Genomic DNA, 27,726 nt, shown 5'->3' with positions numbered 1-27,726 from the left:
TTTCAGCACAGAAAATTGTCAAAGATTACTATTTTAATGTTTTAATTTATTAATAATGAGTTTAGCAAAGAAACATAATATAATTTAGCAAATATTTAAATCAATAACAAGTTGTTCAACACTGTTGTATAAAAGCATGGAGGCTTTACACTTAATACTGGAGTAGAAACTCTGAAATAAATATATTTTCAAGCCAAAAAATGGACAAAAAATACTATTTTAATATTTTTATTAATAAAAAAGGCTTAGCAATAAATCAATCACACGACCAAAGAAAAAAACATTATATAATTTATGAAAATATTTATGTCAAAATATCTTGTGCCTTGCTTTCGAGCAAGTTTTCCATAGTTTGAACATCTCTACACCATTGATCAAGTCTTTTCTTCATAGAGGCGATCTAAGAACACAATTACATCATACCAAAATACTTAATTAATAAATAAATAATTAAATTAATCATAATTACCTGTTTCTTATCAAGAACCCGAGGTTGTACCCAATTCATAGCCACTTTCCTATCAACTTCATCAATACTACCTTTAACCAAACCCAAAGACAACGCTTTCATTACAAGTAATTCAACTTGGTTCTCTGGCAACCCTGTTTCCGTTGCTATTTCAGTAAAAGTCAGAACACGTTGGTTTCCAGGACGTTTAAAAGTCATCTACAAATTAATATTAATTAAAATTAACCTGAAATTAGTTAAAACTGTATAATTAATTATATTAACCTCCATTAAACATAAAAGTCTAATTTTCTCTCTCAAAGCTTCTTCGTGAGCTTCTAAATCGGGTTGCGTCACCCAATGAGATCTCAATGATTCAAATTTAGCGAGACTGCCGCTATTAAACGCGTATAAAACATTTACAAGCCATTCTTGAGTTGTTCCTTTAAGACTTTCAAGAATGGGATGGGCAAGCTGTAAATGTAATTAATTTTAATTTGTCTCAATTAAATGTAATTAATTAATTTTAATTTGTCTCAATTAAATGTAATTAATTAATTTTAATTTGTCTCAATTAAATTTAATTAATTTTAATTTGTCTCAATTAAATTTAATTAATTTTAATTTATCTCAATTAAATTTAATTAATTTTAATTTATCTCAATTAAATTTAATTCATTTTAATTTGTCTCAATTAAATTTAATTCATTTTAATTTGTCTCAATTAAATTTAATTCATTTTAATTTGTCTCAATTAAATTTAATTAATTTTAATTTATCTCAATTAAATTTAATTAATTTTAATTTATCTCAATTAAATTTAATTCATTTTAATTTATCTCAATTAAATTTAATTTATTTTAATTTATCTCAATTAAATTTAATTTATTTTAATTTATCTCAATTAAATTTAATTTTAATTTATCTTAATTAAATTTATTTAATTTTAATTTATCTTAATTAAATTTATTTAATTAATTAATTTTAATTTGTCTAAATTAAATTTAATTAATTTTTTTTAATTTGTCTAAATTAAATTTAATTAATTTTTTTTAATTTGTCTAAATTAAATTTAATTAATTAATTTTAATTTGTCTAAATTAAATTTAATTAATTAATTTTAATTTATCTTAATTAAATTTAATTAATTTTAATTTGTCTTAATTAAAATTTAATTAATTTTTTTTAATTTAATTAATTTTAATTTGTCTAAATTAAATTTAATTAATTAATTTTAATTTATCTTAATTAAATTTAATTAATTTTAATTTGTCTTAATTAAATTTAATTAATTTTAATTTGTCTTAATTAAATTTAATTAATTTTAATTTGTCTTAATTAAATTTAATTAATTTTAATTTGTCTTAATTAAATGTAATTAATTTTAAAATTAAACTTACCAATTCACCAAAGTTATAAACTCCATCACCTAACAATGCAGCCAAACATAAAGTAAAAGCTCTTGAAACTTTCTCAGCATCGGGGATTTTATTTAAATCGGTGCAACCAAGGTAACGTAAGGCATCTCGATAATAATTAGCGTGATTTCCCATCATTTGATGATAATCACTACATAACTGGTAAAATCTGCCATGAACTGTGGTTACTCCATGAAGATTTTCGACTAATTCATCAGTTTCGGCTATTAGTTTCTTTACATCCTCAAGTTCACGAGTTGCGAGCTTAATTTGACCGGTTAAGATATTGCAAAGTACAACCGCTTCTCCGTGACCTTTGGATTTCTCCTTCATTTTGTCTACAAATTCCAGACATTTCTTTGGATCCGTGATTTGTTTCACGACAAAAGAAACAACCTCAATCAACGATAATGGGTTAATTCTGTAAAGAAAGAGTTAAATTGGAAGTTTAACGAACCCCAATTTTGTTATTCAACTTACTTGTTTTCAAAATCAGCAATGAAGTTCTCATATAATTGTACCAAAGTATCACCTTCTTGGACTTGAGGTTTTTGAACGAATTCTGTGATTTTTAGCGTAAGTTGATGCCACAATCTAATTAAGAACATTAAAATTAAATTCGTTTAACTACGTAAACCATATACATTTTATATACGCTAAGCCTTGGCACTTACTTTTTATTATAGAGTTCTTCGAAATTAGCCCAATCATTTACTAAATCCGATGAGCTTTTAGTTTGCTGGGCAGTTAAATACGCTCCCACGTCGCGAGTCATATTTATTTAATCAAAATTAAATCAAATTTTCAACTTTTATGACCCGGTTAGTTACTAGCTTTCAAAATTGACATAAAGTGACAATGCAATTTCTGCTTAACACGCACAAGGACTAGTGATTTTGGACACAGACGAATGAATAATAATGGATTGTGGAATTATTTTGGAAATAGGTCCGGACATAAGCAACTTCAAAACTGGACATTCTTTACCGCGAAATTTGAAATATCTTTTAAACAACTGATTTCTATAAATTTTTCTAAAATTTATCAGTCTGAAACTTATTGCTACTTTGTAAAAAGCCCCAAATACTTAACACGCTCAACAACTAGTGATTTTGGACACAAACGAATGAATAATAATGGATTGTGGAGTAATTTTGGAAATAGGTCCGGACATAAGCACCTCCAAAACTGGACATTCTTTACCGCGAAATTTGAAATTAAGCTTTTAAACAACTGATTTCTATCAATTCTTCTAATACTTATCAGTCTGAAACTTATTGCTACCTTGTAAAAGCCCCAAATACGTAATTTCTGCTTAACACGCACAATTACTAGTAATTTTTGGCACAGACGACGAACACTGCAGTAATGTTCAGTAATTTTGGAGATAGGTCTAGACATAAGCACGTCCAAAACTGGACATTCTTTTTCGTGAAATTTGAAATATCTTTTAAACAACTGATGTCCTAGTCATTATATACTTTATATATATATCCTAGCATTATATACTTTATTGTCACGGCCCTCTCGCTATAACCGCCGTCTGCTCCTAAGACACCTAGCTGTCTTTGCGGATGTTGTTGTATCAAATAAATAAATAAATAAATAAATAGATTTCTATCAATACTTCTATTATTTATCGTTGTGAAACTTATTGCTACTTTGTAAAAGCCCCAAATATGTAATTTCTGCTTAACACGCACAATAACTAGTGATTTTGGACACAAACGAATGAATAATAATGGAGCAGCAAATAGACCTTGGGATTGAGAGGTAATTTTGGAAATAGGTCTGGACATAAGCACCTCCAAAACTGGACATTCTAAACCGCGAAATTTGAAATTTAACTTTTAAACAACTGATTTCTACGAATTCTTCTAACATTTTTAGTCTGAAACTTAAAACTACTTTGTAAAATCCCCAAATATGCGACTATTTCCCATATATTTTATTCGGTCTGTATTATAAACAAGGCACTACGAATTCCTGTTTATCTACAAGATTAATATTTCATTTTTTTTGGTTTGTTTGTTTTTATGTATGAGCAAACGTCCAAAAAGTATAAACTTTCCGCAATTTAACGTAAAAATAGGGAAAAGAAAATACTTTACAAATTACAACAGCGCCATGATTACACATAAAAAAGTTACAGGGTCTTTTCGTTTTCTCGCGTACGCGATAGAGCTACAAAATATGCATTTACGTTTCTTTGCCAATGTGTTCTAATGTATTTAATAACATTTTTATTGTCTAAGCTGGAGGGTACTTCTTTAGTTTCGCAATAAAAGCTAAGCTAGCTAACAAATGTACAAAGCTAGTACAAATTTTCATGTATTTCTTTCTCTTGTTATATAATAGTACTGTACAATTCAATATCAATTTTTTTCTTATAGCGGAACAATTTTTAAAGACTAGATTATAGTTTCCACAATTTTATTTGCATTATATTTTTTTTAACCAGTAGTTTATGTTGCCGCAAACGAATGGTGTTTTAGATTAGTATCCCAACTATTATTCTAAACGTTTATCGATTCGAGTGTTTATTATTTTTACAGAGCTAACTTCGTGTTTGGTAAAATGTTTTCACAACTAACATCCAAAAATCTCATCTAACATCTAACTGTAAAGAAATATTAAAGATCTCGCCTCTCCTCAATGCTCTCTAACTATCCATAAGCTCATTGTTTTTATTTACTATTCAACTCTATTTCGTTCTTAGTGGCTATAAAATTTGCTATTCTTCACTGCCATTGGCTACGAAGTCAAAGAATTAAGAAAGTGATTGGATAAGGCGCTTTAACCCCAAAAATATTATAAAACCGGGTGAACAAACATCGTTTGTGGTAGGTTTGATTCCTAACCTTTAAAAAATTCAACCAATCAGAATGCCTGACTATCAAAAAAGAATTATTGACCAATCAGTATGCCTGACCTTCAAAAATAAAAAAATCAACCAATCAGAATGCCTGACTATCAAAAATGAATTATTGACCAATCAGAATGCCTGACTATCAAAAATAAAAAATCAACCAATCAGAATGTCTGACCTTCAAAAGCAAAAATAAACCAATCACAACGCCTAACCTTCAAAAAAATGCAACCAATCAGAATACCTGACCTTGAAAACATTCAACCAATCAGAATGTCTGACCTTCAAAAATATTTAACCAATCAGAATGTCTGACCTTCAAAAATATTTAACCAATCAGAATGTCTGACCTTCAAAAATATTCAACCAATCAGAATGTCTGACCTTCAAAAATATTCAACCAAAAAACGAAAATCAGCCAATCAGAATGTCTGACCTTCAAAAACGAAAATCAACCAATCAGAATGTCTGACCTTCAAAAACAAAAATAAACCAATCACAATGCCTGACCTTCAAAAAAATGCAACCAATCAGAACACCTGACCTTGAAAACATTCAACCAATCAGAAGTTTAACTCTAATGGAACTGTAATTAGGAATTGGAATGTTAACGCAACACAAGAGGAGTGAAACAAATTAACAAAACAATTAAACAGACTGCTTATTAAGTACGACATATTCACGGATGTTAGGGATAAGGTAGAAAAATTACTGAAGCATTAAGTGGAAACTATGATTATACAATTTAATTCTTCCTAATTCATTTAAGGGGTATAATTTAATTAAACAAACATTTGTTACTTACTATGTATGTATGTGTGGCAGGAAATTTATGTACATTTTAATATATTTATTTAATCAGAAAAAAAAACGGTTTTCTTTCCTTAAAATAACTTTCATATCCCCATAGTTAATTAAGCCTCATTTAATTTTAATTACAGCTCACACACCTTCCTATACTTATCTTAATTAATTAATTAATTAATTTACATGTTTGTTTGTTTATTTTTAAATAACTTTATAATTAGCAGCACCTATTTTTTAATTCTTAGGCAACGAGCATTTATATAAGTCTTAGTTCAACGGGCATCGTTTATATCTTTTTACGAGTACGAGTTTTTGCCCGTTAAACCAAAAGTAAATAATAATAATTAAAATTTATTTTTTCTTTTATATTATTTATAGTGCAAGGCAAAACAATTAAATATGGAAGGTTTTAATTAAAAATATATTTAAAGTGGGGGGAAGAAAATGAACGAACCAACCTAAATGCTCTCAAGTTTGTTTTTGTTTTTTTAAGGAATAAAATGTAAAAAATTGAATTGAATTGAATTAAACCCAAGTTCCAATTATAATTTCCATTTAAAAAAATTATGATTGTTCGTTTTAGTTTTAGTTTCACCAAGATTTAAATTTATTTTTGGAAGGGTGACTCAAGTTTGAAATTACTTTGAAATTTGAGGAAAAATCCTTACCTTTAAACTAGCTAGGATCGCAACAACCATCTGTAATTTGATTAATTTAACTACAGATTTTAATTAAAATAATGATTAAACCTAATTGCATAATATATCTATGGTAAAATTAAGCAAATAACAAATGGCTGCCAACTTCAGGCCTAAAGTTAGGCCTTAGTTATAAACCGAGGCTTAAAATTAAGCCTTAGTTATAAACCCAAGGCTTAAAGTTAGGTCTTAGTTATAAACCCAAGGCTTAATGTTAGGCCTTAGTTATAAACCCAAGGCTTAACGTTAGGCCTTAGTTATAAACCCAAGGCTTAACGTTAGGCCTTAGTTATAAACCCAAGGCTTAACGTTAGGCCTTAGTTATAAACCCAAGGCTTAACGTTAGGCCTTAGTTATAAACCCAAGGCTTAACGTTAGGCCTTAGTTATAAACCCAAGACTTAAAGTTAGGCCTTAGTTATAAACCCAAGACTTAAAGTTAGGCCTTAGTTATAAACCCAAGACTTAAAGTTAGGCCTTAGTTATAAACCCAAGACTTAAAGTTAGGCCTTAGTTATAAACCCAAGGCTTAAAGTTAGGCCTTAGTTATAAACCCAAGGGTTAAAGTTAGGCCTTAGTAATAAACCGAGACTTAAAGTTAGGCCTTAGTTATAAACCGAGACTTAATGTTAGGCCTTAGTTATAAACCGAGACTTAATGTTAAGCCTTAGTTATAAACCGAGACTTAATGTTAAGCCTTAGTTATAAACCCAGGGCTTAAAGTTGGGCCTTAGTTATAAACCCAGGGCTTAAAGTTAGGCCTTAGTTATAAACCCAAGGCTTAATGTTAGGCCTTAGTTATAAACCCAAGGCTTAATGTTAGGCCTTAGTTATAAACCAAGACTTAAAGTTAGGCCTTAGTTATAAACCAAGACTTAAAGTTAGGCCTTAGTTATAAACCCAAGGCTTAAAGTTAGGCCTTAGTTATAAACCCAAGACTTAAAGTTAGGCCTTAGTTATAAACCAAGACTTAAAAAGTTAGGCCTTAGTTATAAACCGAGACTCAAAGTTAGGCCTTAGTTATAAACCGAGACTTAAAGTTAGGCCTTAGTTATAAACCAAGACTTAAAGTTAGGCCTTAGTTATAAACCCAAGACTTAAAGTTAGGCCTTAGTTATAAACCCAAGACTTAAAGTTAGGCCTTAGTTATAAACCCAAGGCTTAAAAAGTTAGGCCTTAGTTATAAACCGAGACTCAAAGTTAGGCCTTAGTTATAAACCGAGACTTAAAGTTAGGCCTTAGTTATAAACCAAGACTTAAAGTTAGGCCTTAGTTATAAACCCAAGACTTAAAGTTAGGCCTTAGTTATAAACCCAAGACTTAAAGTTAGGCCTTAGTTAAAAACCGAGACTTAAAGTTAGGCCTTAGTTATAAACCCAAGGCTTAACATCAGGCTTAAAGAAATATAAAAGCATTTCACCCAATTCCAAAGTAATAAATGGAAGTAGGCTTGGAAGGTTAAACCTATAATTAAATAATAATAAAAAAAATCCCAATTACGCGGACTTCATTAGAAACCCTGGCTTATAATTATAATTATAAAAAAAGGGGGTGGGAAGGGAGGAAAACATTCAGTTTTTTTTAATAACATTTGCATCAAAGATAAATATCGGGGCACATTTCCCATTCCTGAGTTTTCCGACATTCCCAATATTTCCCAGTGTACATATGAATTGGATTTCCCGTAATCGGGTCTTTTTGTTTCTTAAACCATACAGGTTCGTACGGTTCATAAGGTGATCCTGAAATATTAATTCCAAGTGTTATATTAATTAACTTAAACTCTTAATTAACTCGGGGACTACAATCTCCACCATAGACATTATAACACTATTAAAGCCTAGACAAACTATTGGGGAAAGCGGTCCTTGAACGTTTTTGTGAGGGATTTTTCGCTTCTCCTCCTTCGCATGTGTGATAGGGTGAATGACTGGTGGCGCCCCCTATCGACGAGCGAAGGAGTTATTAATAAGGATGAGCTTAGAGTAGTGGCACTCTATGTTAACTCCCTATAGGGCATAATAAGTCAAACCCTCGGAGATGCCATTACTCCATTTTATACGAGCTAAGAGCGGAAAAACGTATTTTTAAATTTTACACCTGTAAAATCTTTTAAAAAACACTTGGAACTTGTATTTCTACTTACTTTCGAGGAAATACCACCGTTTTCTGAAGGTAAGAGTCTTTTTTTATACATTTATTAGTAATAAAAACATTTAAGGCGAGCTAAGCCTTGGTCACGGCAGATTAGTGATTTTGAAAACAACGCTAATCCTCGCGCTAATCACTAATCTGCCGTGTTTTACAAGACCAAGGCTTAGCTCGCCTTAAATGTTTTCATTACTAATAAATGTATAAAAAAAGACTCTTACCTTCAGAAAACGGTGATATTTCCTCGAAAGTAAGTAGAAATACAAGTTCCAAGTGTTTTTTAAAAGATTTAACAGGTGTAAAATTTATACAATACGTTTTTCCGCTCTTAGCTCGTATAAAATGGAGTAATGGCATCTCCGAGGGTTTGACTTATTATGCCCTATAGGGAGTTAACATAGAGTGCCACTACTCTAAGCTCATCCTTTAATTTAGTTTCGAAAGTTCCCGATAGATGGCGTTTTATACGACTACCCCCAGAAAATAGCGGCTGTCTGCTCGTTGCCCCTTCCGCGTTTTTTCGTTAAGCCTAAGCCAGCGAAGTGGATCTAGACCCTTTATAGTTTTACTATATCTATGGTTACATACCTTCAGCAACAAAGGCTTAAGTTAAATTATAAGTTACGTTACGTACCTTCAGCAGCCGCTTTTTCCGCATCCTGCTCACGTTGCCTCCTAGCTCTCCTTTGTTTCTCTTCAAGTTGCACTTTTATATCATTAGCTTCATCCCATTTACCTTCCTCCATTAATCGTTGATCGGGACGATTTCTACTGTCCGTTGGAGCTACGCCTTCCTCAATTTCATTAAGCTGACACGCGAATGGTGTGAAGTTGTAAATTTTGTCACTTTCATTGCTGAAAGAAGAACAGTTCTCCCGAATTGTCAGAAAAACCATAAAAGCCTCGATAAAAACGTAATAGGCCTATTTAAACTTACGGAGGTAAATTTCTTCTCCATAGTACTTTAGGTGTGGTTGTTTCTAACAAGGGTTTACCCTTTACGGAACCATGAGCACCAATTACTTTCGAAGTTTCAATTTTAGCATCCCAGGTGCCTTGAAGTACCCAACGAGCGTTTCCTGAACTGTCAGTTACGACACCAGTAATCTGTTCAACACAGCTGGTTCGTTAAATTCTGCGAACATTTGAACCGAGGGGTCGGACGTTTGTCAAAATCCCCCCCGTACACTTCGTTTGAAATCTGTTTACAATCTCTCTCGAAAATCTCGAAATCTGTTTAAAATCTCACGTCAAAATCTGTAAATTTTAAAATCTCACGCCAAAATCTGAAAATTTTAAAATCTCACGTAAAAATCTGAAAATTTTAAAATCTCACGTCAAAATCTAAAAATCTTAAAATCTCACGTAAAAATCTGAAAATTTTAAAATCTCACGTCAAAATCTAGAAATCCCAAAATTCCTACCTTAAAATCTGAAAATCCCGAAATCTTCACCTAAAATCCCGAAATCTCACATTAAAATCTGAAAATCCCGAAATCTCATCCTAAAATATCAAAATCAGAAAATCTCCTCGAAATCTGAAAATCTCCTCAAAATCTGAAAATCTCCTCAAAATCTGAAAATCTCCTCAAAATCTGAAAATTTTAAAATCTCACGTCAAAATCTAGAAATCCCAAAATCCCTACCTTAAAATCTGAAAATCCCGAAATCCCTATTTTAAAATCTGAAAATCCCGAAATCTTCACCTAAAATCCCGAAATCTCACATTAAAATCTAGAAATCCCGAAATCTTAACGTAAAATCCCGAAATCTCATCCTAAAATATCAAAATCAGAAAATCTCCTCAAAATCTGAAAATCTTGTTCCAAAGCCCGAAATCTCCTTCAAAATCTGAAAATCTCCTTCAAAATCTGAAAATCTTGTTCCAAAGCCCGAAATCTCCTTCAAAATCTGAAAATCCTAAAAAAAATCCCGAAATCTTCTTCGAAATCTGAAAATCGCGTTCAAAATCTGTAAAAAATCCCGAAATCTTAAAATCTTGGACTAGATTTCCAGATTTCTAAAATCTGAGTCAGAATCTCAAAATCTGGGGCAAAATCTCAAAATCCCGTACACTAAAATGCCGAACGTCCGACCCCTCGATTTGAACTCCGCTGAAAGACAACAAAACTCACTTTTCTCGGTGTTTCCCTTGAAAAATAGCTGTAAGGAATAAACTTCAAATGGCACTTGTCTCCTGTAGTGTGATTAGTAATCTCCATTTCTCCGTGATGATCAATCCATAGCTTGCCAACGATAATGTTGTGAACGGTCGTATTCACTTTACGCCAAGTATAATGGTAACCACTCTTAGGAAACTCCAGATGAGTAATTCCCAATGGGATAACTTGCAAATACTTTCCCCGAAACTTGCTGGACATGGAAAACTCTTGCCAACAAACCCAGTTTTGACCTTCGCAATGTTGCGCGAGCATCGGAGGATGGTGGCTTACCTACCGAAGAAGACACGGGCTCGGATCTCAACTCGACGCTTAACAAGTCACGAAAATGCTTTCGTATATTCTACGTGTAACGGGAGGGTGTACAACGAAACCTTTGTGCTGAAAATCCATAGCATGTTTGCAACTTTTGTCACAATCACTGTACCAGTCCCCAGTAAGTTTTGAAGTATTCATGATATCTCGAAGTGTTTTATGTTTGTGATAAAAGTTTGCGGACTCTGATGTGGTCGCTAAAATTATCCCACACTCATGTTCCCAATACGACCTGGTATCGGATGTTTTCTTAAATATGACCTTTATGGGGATCTTTTCATAAATATGACCTTTATGGGGATCTTTTCATAATTATGACCTTTATGGGGATCTTTTCATAATTATGACCTTTATGGGGATCTTTTCATAAATACGACCTTTATGGGGGTCTTTTCATAATTATGACCTTTATCGGGATCTTTTCATAAATACGACCTTTATGGGGATCTTTTCATAAATATGACCTTTGTGGGGATCTTTTCATAAATATGACCTTTGTGGAGATCTTTTCATAAATATGACCTATAAGGGGATCTTTTCATAAATATGACCTTTATGGGGATCTTTTCATAAATATGACCTATAAGGGGATCTTTTCATAAATATGACCTTTATCGGGATCTTTTCATAAATACGACCTTTATGGGGATCTTTTCATAAATACGACCTTTATGGGGATCTTTTCATAAATACGACCTTTATGGGGATCTTTTCATAAACACGACCTTTATGGGGATCTTTTCATAAATATGACCTTTATGGGGATCTTTTCATAAATACGACCTTTATCGGGATCTTTTCATAAATATGACCTTTATGGGAATCTTTTCATAAATATGACCTTTATGGGGATCTTTTCATAAATACGACCTTTATGGGGATCTTTTCATAAATACGACCTTTATGGGGATCTTTTCATAAATACGACCTTTATCGGGATCTTTTCATAAATATGACCTTTATGGGGATCTTTTCAAACTACCATCTCCCTACTACCCTTCTTATTTTTCGTGTGTTTAATCCACGCACGAACACACAAACAAGGCAGCCCGATATCAACCTACAATCTCCGTTACACGTAGATAAAAACCAAACTCTACGCAAAAATGAATTATCCTTACCTGTTCCGATATATACCTCCATCCTAAATCATCCATACGATCGCATTCGAAAGTTTCTCCTAATAAAGGATTAAAAGGTTTCCCCGTTCGATTGCAGGAACTAGCGTAAGCGGAAATAACAAAGGCCGCTACGTAGGTTAATTGCTCGCACGAGTCTTTACATCTAGCGCCTTTATCTAACAAATCCCCATACTCGTATTCTTCGGTAAGACGTTGTAACGTGGACAAAGGTTCGTTAAAATTGACCTTTGTTTTCAAATTAATTAATAATTTCGTGTTAATTTCGATTTCGACGTAGCAGATAGAACGAAGACCTCAAAAGACTTACAGGCATTGGAATCTTAGAAAGATCTTTCCCTATACAATTTTTCATAATGGACCATAGATTAAGACTATAATTGGGCTTTTCGGGTATCGTAGTTCTTCTAACGCGACGATCACCAATGGGTACTAAAGCGCATTCTCTATCTTGAGTAAGATTGGGTGTACCAGGGGCGCTATTATTAGACGCTCCCCCATCGTGTCTGGAAGAATTTTCGTCATTGTCCCCGTCCTATAAGGTTGTTGGTTAATGAAGGACATAGTTAAGTTGGGATTGAAGAAATTAAGGGGTATGTGTTTGTGTGTGTGCGTACACTTTTGCCACCACGTTTCTTTCTTTGTATAACACCAGCTTCTTCTACATGCTGAGTAGGATCCGAATCAGAATCTGTCGAGGCATCGTTATCGTAACCTTGACCTTCGCTTTGTAAGCTAAAGCCACTGGAAGTCCGTCTAAAATTTAAATTTCTGGTGGTTGGACAAAGATTTGCGGAATGACGGACTAGTAGGTTACTATACTGTTAGGGGTTTTTGTTGGACTTTGGATGGACTTAAGGGGTTTTCTTTATGTTGGACATAAGGACGGACTCAAGGGGTTTTCTTTGTGTCGGACATAAGGACGGACTCAAGGGGTTTTCTTTGTGTCGGACATAAGGACGGACTTGAGGGGGTTTCTTTGTGTCGGACATAAGGACGGACTTGAGGGGGTTTCTTTGTGTCGGACATAAGGACGGACTTATGGGGTTTTCTTTGTGTTGGACATAAGGACGGACTCAAGGGGTTTTCTTTGTGCCGGACATAAGGACGGAGTTAAGGGGTTTTCTTTGTGTTGGACATAAGGACGGAGTTTAGGGGTTTTCTTTGTGTCGAACATAAGGACGGAATTAAGGGGTTCTTTGTGTCGAACATAAGGACGGAATTAAGGGGTTCTTTGCGTCGAACATAAGGACGGACTTAAGGGGTTTTCTTTGCGTTGAACATAGTAACGGACTTAAGGGGTTCTGTGTTGAACATAGTAACGGACTTAAGGGGTTCTTTGTGTTGGACATAAGGACGGACTTGAGGGGTTTTCTTTGTGTTGGACATAAGGACGGACTTGAGGGGGGTTCTTTGTGTTGGACATAAGGACGGACTTGAGGGGGGTTCTTTGTGTTGGACATAAGGACGGAACTAAGGGATTCTTTGAGTTGAACATAAGGACGGAACTAAGGGATTCTTTGTGCTGAACACAAGGACGAACTTGAGGGCTTTTTTGCGTTGAACGGACTCAAGGGGTTTGTGTTGGACATTGGGGTGGACTTAAGGACATTACACTTCAACTGAAAATTCCGAAATTGAGGACTAATGGATAACCTTTCTTTGTACTGGGATTAATACTTAAACTATTGGGATTTACACGACACGACATCTCAAGCTGTAAAGACGACAAAACATTATCTCACCGATGACCTTTCCCTGGTATGGTGACAATAAAATCTGCAGTCGCGTCTTCCTCAGCATCGTAGAATTCGTCATCATCCGAATGACCGCCTAAAAGCCATACAGTATTAGAAGACCTCATCTAACAACCACCTTGGCCAGAGTTTTAACGAAACATTATTTTACCTCGGGCAGTTAGTTGCTTACCGGAAGTCACCATTCCCGTAGAAGCGGCAGCCGCTTCTTTCGCGACTTGTTCTAAGTGAGAATGTTGTTTGGCTAATTGTTCGACCATTTCTTCTAATCTAAGACGTTGCTCGTGTTCATGTTGAAGCATACGTTGCCATTTACGGCCTTGAGTGTGAGCTAATTGCAGGTACTCATTACAGGCCTTAAGTCAAAATTATAATAAAATACTATAATTAATTTTTGAGCTACGTAGCCTGGTAGCCAAGCTAATAACCGACTAGAATTTATCATTTGAAGGATAAACGTAACAAATTGCCGAATTCTGAACAATTTAGAGCAAGTTATAATAGTGCAATTCAAGTTATGGTCAGATATGAGCAATTTTGAATGTAAATGGTACAACTTGAAGATCAAATCGGAACAATTTGGAACGTAAATAACAGTACAATTTCAAAATCAAATTTGAAGAATTCGGGGACATACACGGTACAATATGAGGATCAAATTTTGAAATGTAAAATTCAAGGCAAGAATTCAGAATTATTTGATGGTTCAATCTGAACAACTGTAAATTTCGAACTCGAACCATTTGGTTTCCAAAAATGTCTTAGATTCGAACCCAGGGTTCATACAACTTCTACAAATCCGATTTCCCTGACATTACCAGGTTGTTTTCAAATATATATTTCCCTGATATTTCAAGGTACAAGACCACGTAGTAAAGGCAGGAGTGGACACTTTTAGTTAGAGCAACTCCTTCATGACAAACTTTAATAAGCCTCAAAAATTTCTCCGATTTCCATGAATTTTACTAAAAATTAAAAAATTCCCTGAGCTTTCCCAGAAATTTTAGTCAACAATTTATTTCCAGGTCTTCCCGGTTTGAATCATGCGTACTCTGAGATAAATCGGCCCGCCAACTGTGGAACAGCTCAGGTCCAGTGGAACACTAGAAAATGGAGGGGAATACACTGAAAAATGGCGGCTGGCCTTCCTGATTCATCTGACGTTGACCGCCCGCCATTTTTCCGAGCATTCCTCCCCCATTTCTAGCGTCCCATCGGACCTGAGTCGTTCCACAGTTCGCGTGCCGATTTCTATCAGATGACACATCCTTGTTTGTATGAACCCTGAAAACCGAACCATTCTGAACCTAAATTGTACTTTAAATCCCTCAAATGACCTTTCAAAGCCATTTGGTTCAAACTTTGAATTGGTGTTAAAAAAAACCCAAAAATTTGAACGCACATTGATCATAGCATTTGAAGTAATACGAAATAACGTGGCACGTTCATTAACGGCCTTAATACGCGACGCGGCGTCGTTTCCCGATTCCAATTGTTCAAGTTCGGTAAGAGACCTCTGAAGTCCGGCACCGTGTTTAACTATGAGATCGTTGCAAGTCACAAGATCTTCGAGTTTTGAACTCAAAACCCTCAAGACAGATTGTAACTCATTTTTATCCGATTGAGAATTCGGTATCATTTCTAGCTCCTCATCATCGTCTAAAGATTTGATTTTTAAAAATTCGACAATTAGAAACCAAGGCTTAAGAAGAAAAAATGGTTTCCATAAAACAGACTGCTCTGATAACAATTAATCCTATTAAAAGTGTTTTACGTGTAAATTAACGCATTCAATATTAAAACACATTGATACTTTACAAGACTTTACAATATCATAGATATTAAGCATGTATTTAAGCAAATAATTAGCTTCTTAAATGGTTCATTAAATTGAGGGTGATTTTTCGTTAGTTATAAGATCAATCTGCATAGTGAAACCTTAAAGGAAATATTATACCTCCGAATTGTTTTAAAATTCAAATTAATTTTCATTTATTAATTGTTTTAAAATTCAAATTAATTTTCATTTATTAATTGTTTTAAAATTCAAATTAATTTTCATTTATTAATTGTTTTAAAATTCAAATTAATTTTCATTTATTAATTGTTTTAAAATTCAAATTAATTTTCATTTATTAATTGTTTTAAAATTCAAATTAATTTTCATTTATTTGATGGGTAATTTTCAATTTGCACCTCCGACCAATCGCGTAACGCCCTGCCTTCGTATTAATAAAATTCACGTGACACCTACGAAGCCCAGACCTCGCGCTAAATTTCGTTCGACATGTAGCAGAGCGTGCCACAGGATTGGTTCGAAATGTAACAGAGCGTGCCACGGGAATTTTATTAACAAGGCACGGCGTTACGCGATTGGTCGAGGGTGCAAATTTCAAATTATCTATTAAACATCATTATCAAATTAATTTGAATTTTAAAATCACTCTGCGATATAATACTTCCTTCAATGTTTCACTATGCAGATAGATCTTATAATTAGTAGAAGAACCGATAAAAAATAAAACCACTTGATTTTACTTTTCACCCTCCATTTAAATCATAATTAACGTAAAGATAATTTATTAATTGATGTAAAAACACGTTCAATTTATAAAATAAAATCATTACCAATCATTTTAAAACTTAATCTGCGAGTGTGTAAAAACTTATACCGTAACGAGAACGTATACACTGCAAAATGTTTTTCTTCGTAAATTTTGTATAAAATTTTAAAATTTGAACAAAAATAATTTAAATTAGAACTTACTCAGTGTAGACATTATTAACGCAAAATTAAATTAAAACTATCATGCAAAGGTTAATTAATACCACCGATTTCTAAACGGCAAACTCATATGGTTCAAAAACATTATTTTTATACTTTTTGCGCACAAAGCTAAGCTATCACAAGTTAAATGTTAAAACAAATGCTTCAGGCTTTTACTAGGAATAATAAGGGATTGTTATTTTGGGAAAGCCAATGGAATGTTATTGATAACAATACATGTACATTCTCGGTATCAGACATTAGAGGGTAAGTGCAAAATACATCTACATATGTGGCTGGTCTAATCGGGTGATTATTTCCATAACACTTAAATCATTATCGAAGGTTATATGTCCCTCAATTAAACTATATTTCTTTTTAAATTTATCAGATTAAAGTAAAGAAGGCGTATTCATTTAATTATATAATTTTTCTTCACAACTTTGGCAATCTTGATAAGAAATCAATTAAAATTATAAATTAACAGTTGCGTTGTTACATAAATAGGAATCATTGTGCACTATTTCTAGGCGGGTTTTGTGGGCGGGGATTCTGTAGGGTGCGTCTTTCTAACTGTCGTTTCATTGGTTGATAGCAACGTGAGGTCAGACGCGCGCGTGCCCAAGGCGCAGCAATGTAGATTATAAATTCGCGAGGAAAATTAGTCATACATTATGACTAGTTAGTCTAGCCAAGAAGCGATATATAGTTTATTAGGGAGAAGGTATGAGATGCCTAAGTATTCGCACGCCATAGTCCTAGTCCCCCTTTCAAAATACAAGGGGGGACGTAAAAGGAGGCCGCCGGGCTATTTCGCCTCTCCTCAGTCGGAAAATATGACTGAAATTTTTTCTCATTCGCGTCGCGCTGACGTGCACGAGTTTTCAAGAACCAATGAGATGCTGGTTGTAATTAATTTAGAGGCGGCGGGGATTAACTCCGAACCTACGACTTTTGGACTGGAGATAAAGCTAGATTATAAATGTGGGGCGAATTTATAACTTCTCCCTAGAAAACTAGATATCGCTTCTTGCTATTATATCCTCAGACAAAATCCGCATAGATATGTTGAGTGAAAACCGCTACACTATATGATTCCAATGAACTAATTTTTATCGACTTAACTTAATAAATCATAAATTTTTTAAAACACGTTGAAATAAACGATTCTTTGCCAAAAGATGCGTGTTTTGTATTATATTTTTAAAGTATAGTTATTTTTGTCTTAGTTAAAAATAAATACGAAAAGGTGGAAACTTTCCCCTTTATTTTTCTTTTACCCAAACCTCTTTTTAAAAATTTGTTTTTCCGATTTTATTTTTATTCGCTATTTTCACACGTACCTGGCAATATAACTACCGTATTTTTCTTGCGATTTTAATACTTAAAATAAACATTTAAATACCCCCATAAACTACCCATAGTTTCATATAATTTCAGATAAATCCTTAATATTTAAAAATACATACGTCTTATAAAGATCGCTTTTAATAATAAAAATTATAACACAAAGAATTTCTACAAAACTTGAAGGTTGAATCCCAACCTTAATGTAAACGTATCTCTAGTAAAACTGATTTTTCAGCTGAACAAACACTAAAAACTATACGCAATAAAACTGAAAAATTGACATACCTTATAGCCAGACAGACGTATAAAGTTACTATTCATTCAAAAGTTCGAAACGACAGTTTATAGAGAGTCTTCAGACATAAATTTAGACTAAATTAATTGGGGAAAAAAACCCACGTACGAAACTTCAACACAAGCGCATTTAGGCCTAACACAATACACAAATTTCAAACTGGCTAACCGTCTAAAGAAGTTAACGTAATAATTGTGCTACCATATGGCGTAAAGTCAACCTAAAACCACCAATTAGACTCACTTGTAAGGATCGAAAATGGGTTCTATATTTACTAGACCATGAAATCTACAAAAGCCTTTCTTTTTTTACACAATACACCATAAGTTTATAAGATATGTTACATTATAAGTATGATACGCACTACCTATACTATTCGTAATGCTACTGAGAGAATTACAACAGCTCGAGATAACTAGTTCGAGAAGGAGAACGAGGGGGAGCGAGTTAATTGAAGTTCTAAGTACACTCGGTGGTGGTTAATTAATTTTGCAGCTAGGACTTATTTCCATCTAGGTCCTATTTCTTCTGCATTACTAAGCCCCCTTTGACAGCAGCGCCTCACTCACCAGGTCTCCCTCGCTTTACCTCCTCGAATCTACGACCTACCTCACTCACTCACTCACTTCAAAATTACAAGCTCCATTTTGTCCTGACCAGATATTAATTAAACAAACTTATGGAAGGAACATATCTTATGAACTTATGCTACACTGAATGGTGCTTTTCAAAATACTTCAAGCAATAAGCAAATATCTTAACAATGCATGTATAAGTTTAGGGAATTTCTTTTTTTGTGGTTTGGGGGGCAGCAAGATGCAGTAGGTGTAAATATTCAAAAGGAATGTGGATTCTAAAGGCTTATAAAGATACAATAATATTTGTATTACCAGGAATGCATACATCTAATAGGAATAATTGTGCGCACATATTTGAGTCCATGTTAATTTCAATGAACTCGGGTTTTGTGGGTATACCGGGCTTGAGAACTACTATGGCATCACACCTCATAATTCTGATGGAGTCTTTCTAACTGTAAATTCATTGGTTGCGCAGCGAGATAGATTATAAATTTGTGAGGTAAATTTGGTCATATATAGTGACAAGTCTAGCTAGCTCCTCCCACAAAACCCGCCTAGATACGTTGAGTAAAAATATCTAGTACACAATGATTCCTAGTAGCTGTATGTATTCCTCTTTTCTACAACGAAATTGTAACGTTTTAAACCTTGAAAGGTGTGTGACAGTTTGACATTTGGTTTGAATTTCCAACACAAGTGTGAACAGAAAGCTATCATAGATTTCGTCATATATGACTAGTCTAGCTCTTTCCAGAAAATCCGCCTAGATACGTTGGGTAAAATTGGCTACAAAATTATTCCAATTAACTGTATGTATTCCTAGTATCATTCATCGTACTAGCACTTTTCTACAAAATTTAACGTTTAAAACCTTGAAAGGCGTGACAGTTTGACATTAGGTTTGAATTCAAAACACAGGCGCGAACAGAAAGCTACCTTAGATTATTTAATAACCAAATAATTAGTAGTTATATTATATAATTAAAAATAAAGGGGAATGAAGGTACAGTACGTTGGTTAAAAATATTATCTGCAAAATACGTAGAGGCTCACAAAACGTTACGTTTTGGAAAAACATAACTACTGCAGTGCTAATACATTAAAAATTGCTATGTTGGGCCAGGGTTTTTTGTCATTTTTCAAATAGGTACCAATTAAAGGTAATAAGGAAAAACGATGACAATTTTTAAGGGCTAACTACTGAAAAACACAGTACAGGTATTTTAATCCTCGCCAAAATAATAAAATAAAAAATAAACCATAAAAATATTATTTTCCTTATAACCTAGTCCTAGGGGCCTCAAGGTTTTGATATCTTACGAAATCTTAAGTTCTCTAGAAATGTTATCACAATTCCATCAAACACCGTAATCAAGCATAAGTTCATAAGATATGTCGCTCCATAAGTTTGTTACTCTCTGGTCATGACAAACTGGAGCTTGTAATTTTGAAGTGAGTGAGTGAGTGAGGTCATAGATTCGAGGAGGTAAAGCGAGGGAGGCCTGGTGAGGCGCTGCTGTCAAAGGGGGCTTAGTAATGCAGACTAAATAGGACCTAGATGGAAATAAGTCCTAGCTGCAAAATTAATTAACCACCACCGAGTGTACTTAGGACTTCAATTGACTCGCTCCCCCTCGTTCTCCTTCTCGAACTAGCGCTCAGAAAGTCTCTCTAGCATTACGAAGTATAGGTAGTGTCATACTTATGGAAGGAACATATCTTATAAACTTATGATTCGCGCGACAAGGCCCTTTATCCAATAGATAAGCTAGTTAGCTAACTTAATCGAAAATAACTACCCATAATCCATATGGTTTATTCACTTAGTTTTGCGGTGAAATATAACACAATTATGTAAAAATTTATGCTGTATCTTTAAGATATATTTAGTTCTTATCTTCAAATTATCTGTACTAAGTTCTAGTACTGATATTAAATTTCGCGGAAAAACATTACCAACCAGATAATTAATAATTTTCAAACTTTGCTTTGCCAAGGCTTACATCTCAGTTACACCACGTGACAAGATGACGTACTCGTCTGACAATAATCTATTTCTAAACTAAGCAGATGATGAATACCGAGTCCGACATCTTAGCAACCCTAATCCTAAACTTAACATCAAAATCACGATAAATACGCGTAAACTAAAGCACCACTGTAATATTCTAATAAACTACGACAATAATCGTTAATTCGCCAATGGTTACAAACATCTTACATCACGTGACAAGATGACGTACTCATCTGACAATGATAATCTAAACTAAGCAGATGATGAATACCATTACAAGTACCGACATCTTAGCAACCTTAATCCTAAACTTAACATCAAAATCACGATAAATACGCGTAAACTAAAACACCACTGTAATATTCTAATAAACTACGACAATAATCGTTAATTCGCCAAGGCTTACAAACATCTTACATCACGTGACAAGATGACGTACCCGTCTCACAATGATAATCTAATTCTAAGCAGATGATTTATACCGACATCTTAGCAACCCTAAGCCTAAACTTAACGTCAAAATCACGATAAATACGCGTAAACTAACAACACCACTGTAATATTCTAATAAACTACGACAATATTCGTTAACTTAATTTCCAAACCTTTTTCCTTTGCATTCTGACTATGACATTTTCTTTTGTAAGGCAATATACATCTGACACTAGTTTTACAACTACACAACATACACCTAAATTAACTGTTAGAGCATGCACCCTTCGTACTTTTATATAAAACACTGTCTATAGAAAACTAAATTACTCGTAAAGAATGACTGTCTGAATCAAATAGGTCATTTAACGCTATAAGCTTCGTTGTTCAACTACGTAGTAGGGTTGCCAAAAACGTATGTTACAAACATGTAGCACTAGAATTACGTAGGGCTTTGATAGGGCCTTAGCTACCACCTGCGGATTGACTGCGCTGTAGTGTAGCTGGAGGTTAGTGTACTACGCAAACTGGTTTTGTAATTAAATACGCGTAATATTTCAATATTTCCTAACCCACCGGTGAATTTGGGTAAAAAAAATTTTAACTTTGAGATTACGTACTGTAAGACCTTGTAAAGGATTTTTGAGGAAAGTTGGTCGATAAAAATATTATTCTAAAGGTTTTTTTTTTTCGTTTTTTAGGATCTGGTTGACAATTTGTACACAAAGCAATAATTAAACTTATGTTGATTGATTTAATAATAATAATAATAATAATAATCTAAGCTTTGCCTATGAAGGGATTTGATGTATATTTTACAGTGAAGTCGTTTTTTTAAGTTTGGGGTCTATTTTTAAGGGTTTGATAAACACTTTACGCGCAAAGTAACTAAACTTGAAGGATATGAAGTATTTCCCCTGAAGATGTTAATAGTCACTATAGTGATTGTTGAATAAAATGTTTACTAATACTTCATTTAAACAAGCGGAAATAACTATACACCGATACTTTATAAATAAATAAATAATAAATATGTACCCCGTATAGACGGAGACGCACCCCATATAGGCATAAGTTCATAAGATATGTTCATCATAAGTTTGTTTAATTAATATCTGGTCATGACAAACTGAAAGGCTTGTAATTTTGAAGTGAGTGAGTGAGTGAGGTCATAGATTCGAGGAGGTAACGCGAGGGAGGCCTGGTGAGGAGGCGCTGCTGTCAAAGGGGGCTTAGTAATGCAGACTAAATAAGAAGATGGACTGCAAAACCGAGTGTAGTCGATTCTCGCGTCGTTCTCTAGCATTACGAAGTATAGGTATTGTCAGACTTATGGAACATATCACTTATAAACCTATGATATAGGATATATAGTCTTTTCGACACATTTTCCTGGCTGGATACAGTGTTAACACGCTATGAATAATTCAACAATTGATATTGATTTGAAGGTCAATATTGTTGTAATTAAAGGAAATATGATTGATTGGCACTTTAAAAACTGACAGCTAGCTAGAGAGATGTCCAATGAATAAATTAAGCAACTACACTTTCCTACGTCAACCCATAAAATTGGACTATGCGTTGGGTTTTAGATTTTAGGATGTCAATAGCATGTTCAAACCCAAAAATACATAATTGCACATGGTTTGTTTCATTTAGAAAAATTGCATTAATAGCTAAGGTGCTGTACGCTAGTTTTGTGTTCGAAAGCTTCTGGCACTATAACATAATGCACAATTCATGGCAGGATTGTTTGAACTAAGTATTTAAGTGCATTTAAGTTTAAGTTCAATGTTTGTAAGAAAAACTAATCTATATATGTGCAGAAAGTCTACGAAAATGATTTTCGCATGTCAATATTGCTCAAGCATTCACAATCACAACACTACTTAGAAACGTGCACAAGTTGCAATGGAGGACATTTGCAAGGGTTTATGGGTAATGAAAATTCATGACAACCATTATGCTATAATCATGGATAAAGAATACGCGTGAGGAAATTTCAAATTTGTTTTCACGCTATAGGATAGGCAACTCCCTATCTCGAACGACAGCTTATTCTGTATATACTCTGTTACAACATCGGTTGTCAGCACGGGCAAAGCTGGGTCTGTATGTAACGTAGCTTTGTACGTGCTGTCAAGAGACTAAAAACTTCAGGATCTTCAGGATTTAAAATATCCGCGAGTTTTTTTTAGCTCGAGTGCACGGACCTCTACTCTAGGCCTTAGTTTCAAATACGTGTAGTAGGTTGTAGGCAATTTCACACGTATTTGAAACGAAGGCCTAGAGGTCCGTGCACTCGAGCTAAAAAACTCGCGGATATTTCAAATCCTGAAGATCCTGAAGTTTTTTGTCTCTTGACAGCACGTACAAAGCTAGGTTACATAGAGACCCAGCTTTGCGCGTGCTGACAACCGATGTTGTAACAGAGTATATACAGAATAAGCTGTCGTTCGAGATAGGGAGTTGCCTATCCTATAGCGTGAAAATAAATTTCCTCACGCGCATTGCGTATGGGATTCAGAATACACACTTATGGGGATATTTTTAAGCCTAACCATCTTAAAACGCAACGTGTCTTATATCAGAGCAGTCTCTTTCGGATATATAAATGTCTACAACAAGCACCTTGTTCCATGGTTCTAATAGCTCGTCCTTTGGCCAATTCTAAAGCAGTCACCCACCTCTGACGCTCAATCTCGTTACTGGCTTTCAAATGGAACGTTTGCGTCCCGCCATTTGATATTACAAAATGACACGAATCTTCCGTGTGTATAACTGCGCTAACTAAACTAATAGTACCTCTACAAGTATGACTCATTTCCGCTTGATATCTATTTTATATTTTTTACACGACACATTAAGAATAAATAAAAGGGAACCCATCACCTTGTTAAACAGGGTTCATACAACATTTGGAATACTTCCCTGAATTTTCCAGGTTTTTCCCCTATATGGAGTATCCTATGGAGCAAATGTTAACGAAGGAGGGGGGGGGGGACAAATCGGACTATAACATACTCAAAGGGCATCCCCGTATCTCTAGTAGAACCAGAGTTATGAGCCTCCAAAGTTGGGTGTAATGTTAATCCTATGGAGGGGGTATGTTCACGAACATTTTGCTTAATTACTCGGCCCCTGTTTGTCGTAGCCCTAAGTTTTTAGTATGGGTGGATGGGGGACAAATCGGACTATAACATAATCAAAGGGCATCCCGTTATCTCTAGTAGAACCAGAGTTATGAGCCTCCAAAGTTGGGTGTAATGTTAATCCTATGGAGGGGGTATGTTCACGAACATTTTGCTTAATTACTCGGCCCCTGTTTGTCGTAGCCCTAAGTTTTTAGTATGGGTGGATGGGGGACAAATATGTCTATAACATACTCAAAGGGCATCCCCGTATCTCTAGTAGAACCAGAGTTATGAGCCTCCAAAGTTGGGTCTAATGCTATTCCTATGGAGGGGTTGTTTGTTTACGTTTTGCTTAATTACTCGGCCCCTGTTTGTCATAGCCCTAAGTTTTTAGTATGGGTGGATGGGGGACAAATCGGACTATAACATAATCAAAGGGTATCCCCGTATCTCTACGAGAACCAGAGTTATGAGCCTCCAAAGTATAGTGTAATGTTAATCCTATGGAGGGGAATGTTTATGAACATTTTGCTTAATTACTCGGCCCCTGTTTGTCGTAGCCCTATGTTCTTGGTATGGTTGGATGGGGGACAAATCGGACTATAACATACTCAAATGACATCCCTGTATCTCTAGTAGAACCAGAGTTATGAGCCTCCAAAGTTGGGTGTAATGTTAATCCTATGGAGGGGGCTATGTTTTTGAACATTTTCCTTAATTACTCGGCCCCTGTTTGGTTAGACGCAAATTTCCCTGATTTCCCTGAATTTTAAATTCCTAAAAAATCTAAATTTCCCTGAATTTTCCCTGAGGTTTTTGTCAACTATTTATATCCCTGATTATTCCAGGTTTTCCTGGTTTTTCAGGTTTGTATGAACCCTGTTAAAGAACTTAAAAAAAAATAAAATCTGTCTATACCTGTAATATGAGAGTAAACCATTGCAAAGAACGAACCAACGCTTCTGGTATCCTTTAATGTAGTTTGTCCATTTTAGTAACCAGCCCTTCATTTCTGGTTCTTGGGCTTGAAACTTAACGTTGGCCATATTGGCGCCACTATTCAAATGCGTATTGTCGTCCACAATCTTATCACCCAGCTTCTTTAACTATAATTAAAAACGAAACGCTAATTGAGCCTTACGTTAACATAACCCTCGAGTCCACTATAAGTTTACATGTTTTCTCCTTAGAAATTGTTTAAGTTTTCCGCACATTCTTATAACCTAATCAACAGCTGTTTAACGCGGTTTAGTTCTACAGTTATAATATAGAGTTAAAATGAAAATACATATTGATAATCAGCGTTAAATTTATTCTATATGCTGTGTCACTATCATAAAAAGATACTTCCAAATAACTCAACTATGTAGATGAAACAACCGATTTAATAAAAGTCAATGCCAAATCCGAGTGGGACGTACGTTAGAGAGTTAATAAATTATAATGGAATATTTGTTTTAACTAAATATATAGGGAAAGTTTAAGTTTCTCCCTCCGTTAACTTTCTACAGTTAGGCAAGAATATTACGTTTAAAAGACCAAGGCTTAGTTAGGCTTAGCGAAAGTACAAACAGATGGGAAAATTTACTCTGACTTTTTTCGATTAAATTAAACTCGTGATATATTAATAAATGAAGTTTAATTAGATAAAAAATAAGGTATTTTAATTCTTACCTAAACGTAAAAAACGCAAAATTCTTCGATGAAGAAACACTAAATATTTATTCCTTTAGACATGCATATTTTCCGTGTTGTCGGTTTCAAGGCCATTAGAAAACTACTTCCGGTTTGGGCGTGTTCCTATTTCTACTGCAAATATATCGCAAGTAAAACTACCAGGGTTGTCATATTGGGCTGTAAAGACGTCAATTGGGCTTCTTCTCCAAAATATTGGCTGTAAATAAATGGGTTGGCTGTTGGCTGGAAATTGGGCTTGTCGGGGTTTTTCTTTGGCTTTCTGAATACCGGCGAAGATTTTTTTTTGCTCCTGAGCTAGGGCTGAATGAAGCCTTACAGATCATTAAAATGCCCAAAAAACTGAAAAATGGTAATTTGTGTAGCCTATAATTCGTCAATTTATGGTTAATAAAGTGGTTTCATTTTGTTTTGAGTTTTAAAAACGGTGTCAGTATGTAATATGCATTGAAATTTATACCAAATTTTCACGATAAATTTTTGGCTTGTTTTTGGGCTGGATTCTTTAGATCTTCGGCAGTTTTTGGGCTTCTTTTCGAAATATAGATTGGCGGTTTTTTGGGCTTGTTTCCAATTTGGTTTTGGCGGGTTGAAGGTTTTCAATCTGGCATCCCTGATGTCAACTACATGAATTTCAAAATACTATTTTAGGCCTTTATTGGAGTTACGTGTTTCTACTTTATAAGAACTTTATAGCTTACGCTTAGAATGTTTCAAATCCTACCAGTCAGTGGCTAAAAATATAGCCAATCATGATTCAGCAAACCGGAAATCATTGCGGGATTTCGACCAATCATAGTGGCGGACTCAATTATTCGGCCAATGAAAAATCAATAATGGAGTGTAGATTAATTTAATTTAAGGTAGTTCAAAATCTATCTAGTAAATGGTGCTGATTATTATATTTAAGTACTAGTAATTAATATTAATTATAAATTATGCCTGGTGCGAGTTCGGCGTCAACTAAAGTACAAATTCCATGTGGAAAATTTGCGAAACCTGAAGATAGAGAACTTCACGAGCTAGCAGTAGCTTGCGGAGTTGTCATAGATCCCGATGTATTTAGGTATTAATACTCCATGGTTTCGAGTTAAATCACGTTAATTAAATTAAATTAAATTTAATTTAATTATTTACAGCCTCTTAGTAGATCTACTAAGACTGGATATATCGCCTTCCGCTGTTTTTACGATGCTTCAAACTATTGCGGCGCATCATAAACCTCAAACGCAGCAAAAAAAGCCAAATCCCAGTTCGAGACCAACATCAGTATCAACGCCAGTTCGAAAAAAACCTCAAACAGCCACCAAACCAACTCGTAAAGTCAATATAGTTGACGCCTAACATATCTAAATCACCTCAAAATGTTAAATAAATTAAAAACAAACACTACGCCTATATATTTTACTATGCATTTTTTGTTGCAACGCTGTTTTTGTAATTTTACTTAGTTGACTCTTGCAATTATTTTAAATAAAAAGTTTTACTTTAAATTTTGAGTGGTTTCTAATTATTTTAAATACGTTTTAGTTGTCGAGTTTCTAGAAAAAATCGCTAAAATGTGATTGGGTGTATAGAAAGTTTCTTCCAAAAAACCTTAAAACGTGATTGGGTGCAGAAAGTTTCGTCTAAAAAACGTTAAAATGTGATTGGGCGTAGATAGTTTCACCTAGA

The 27,726-nt window shown here is 34.2% G+C and overlaps 3 protein-coding genes across 9 annotated transcripts; 1 reads left to right on the top strand and 2 right to left on the bottom strand.

Moving 5' to 3' along the window:
- Positions 1 to 212: 212 nt before the first annotated feature.
- Positions 213 to 2,740, bottom strand: Rpn9 (regulatory particle non-ATPase 9). Its single transcript, XM_089856523.1, has 6 exons — positions 2,541 to 2,740; positions 2,347 to 2,460; positions 1,849 to 2,287; positions 734 to 922; positions 470 to 667; positions 213 to 400 (listed from the first exon to the last, which is right to left on the bottom strand). The coding sequence occupies exons 1-6, from the start codon at positions 2,639 to 2,641 to the stop codon at positions 305 to 307; spliced, it is 1,137 nt and encodes a 378-aa protein (XP_089712649.1). The 5' UTR covers positions 2,642 to 2,740; the 3' UTR covers positions 213 to 304.
- Positions 2,741 to 3,793: 1,053 nt separating this feature from the next.
- Positions 3,794 to 26,182, bottom strand: Osbp (oxysterol binding protein). 7 transcript variants are annotated; one of them, XM_089857353.1, is made up of 16 exons: positions 26,032 to 26,181; positions 25,276 to 25,463; positions 23,855 to 24,060; positions 15,184 to 15,440; positions 13,933 to 14,137; positions 13,770 to 13,857; positions 12,642 to 12,780; positions 12,335 to 12,559; positions 12,007 to 12,252; positions 10,526 to 10,843; positions 9,328 to 9,497; positions 9,025 to 9,245; positions 7,603 to 7,981; positions 5,172 to 7,539; positions 5,052 to 5,119; positions 3,794 to 4,913 (listed from the first exon to the last, which is right to left on the bottom strand). In XM_089857353.1, exons 2-13 carry the CDS (start codon positions 25,401 to 25,403, stop codon positions 7,836 to 7,838), a joined length of 2,349 nt encoding a protein of 782 aa, XP_089713479.1. In that variant the 5' UTR covers positions 25,404 to 25,463; positions 26,032 to 26,181; the 3' UTR covers positions 3,794 to 4,913; positions 5,052 to 5,119; positions 5,172 to 7,539; positions 7,603 to 7,835. The 7 variants fall into 7 exon arrangements, with proteins under 7 accessions (XP_089713479.1, XP_089713477.1, XP_089713478.1 ...); XM_089857351.1 differs by having other exon boundaries at positions 5,052 to 7,539; XM_089857352.1 differs by having other exon boundaries at positions 5,086 to 7,539.
- Positions 26,183 to 26,852: 670 nt separating this feature from the next.
- LOC149615891 (mitotic-spindle organizing protein 2B-like) lies at positions 26,853 to 27,545 on the top strand. Its single transcript, XM_089856291.1, has 2 exons — positions 26,853 to 27,118; positions 27,192 to 27,545. Exons 1-2 carry the CDS (start codon positions 26,991 to 26,993, stop codon positions 27,394 to 27,396), a joined length of 333 nt encoding a protein of 110 aa, XP_089712417.1. The 5' UTR covers positions 26,853 to 26,990; the 3' UTR covers positions 27,397 to 27,545.
- The last annotated feature ends 181 nt before the right edge of the window (positions 27,546 to 27,726 follow it).

This window comes from Phalangium opilio, unplaced genomic scaffold, assembly GCF_054372755.1.
Source record: "Phalangium opilio isolate 3A_F unplaced genomic scaffold, DU_Popi_V2 ptg000217l_1, whole genome shotgun sequence".
Classification (NCBI taxonomy): Eukaryota; Metazoa; Arthropoda; class Arachnida; order Opiliones; family Phalangiidae; genus Phalangium; species Phalangium opilio.
The sequence above is the reverse complement of the archived record's forward strand: the minus strand, read 5'-3'. Positions and strand labels throughout refer to the sequence as shown.

Excerpts from the sequence above, each read along its gene's own strand:
- Rpn9 (XM_089856523.1), bottom strand. The coding sequence starts at position 2,641 with ATGACTCGCGACGTGGGAGCGTATTTAACTGCCCAGCAAACTAAAAGC. Across the intron at positions 2,461-2,540 it reads GAAGAACTCTATAATAAAAA|ATTGTGGCATCAACTTACGC; the intron begins GTAAGTGCCAAG and ends GTTCTTAATTAG. Across the intron at positions 668-733 it reads GACTTTTATGTTTAATGGAG|ATGACTTTTAAACGTCCTGG; the intron begins GTTAATATAATT and ends ATTAATTTGTAG.
- Osbp (XM_089857351.1), bottom strand. The coding sequence starts at position 25,403 with ATGGCCAACGTTAAGTTTCAAGCCCAAGAACCAGAAATGAAGGGCTGG. Across the intron at positions 14,138-15,183 it reads CTTCAAATGCTATGATCAAT|GCCTGTAATGAGTACCTGCA; the intron begins GTGCGTTCAAAT and ends TTTTGACTTAAG. Across the intron at positions 7,982-9,024 it reads GGAAAAAGCGGCTGCTGAAG|GATCACCTTATGAACCGTAC; the intron begins GTACGTAACGTA and ends TTAATATTTCAG.
- LOC149615891 (XM_089856291.1), top strand. The coding sequence starts at position 26,991 with ATGCCTGGTGCGAGTTCGGCGTCAACTAAAGTACAAATTCCATGTGGA. Across the intron at positions 27,119-27,191 it reads ATAGATCCCGATGTATTTAG|CCTCTTAGTAGATCTACTAA; the intron begins GTATTAATACTC and ends AATTATTTACAG.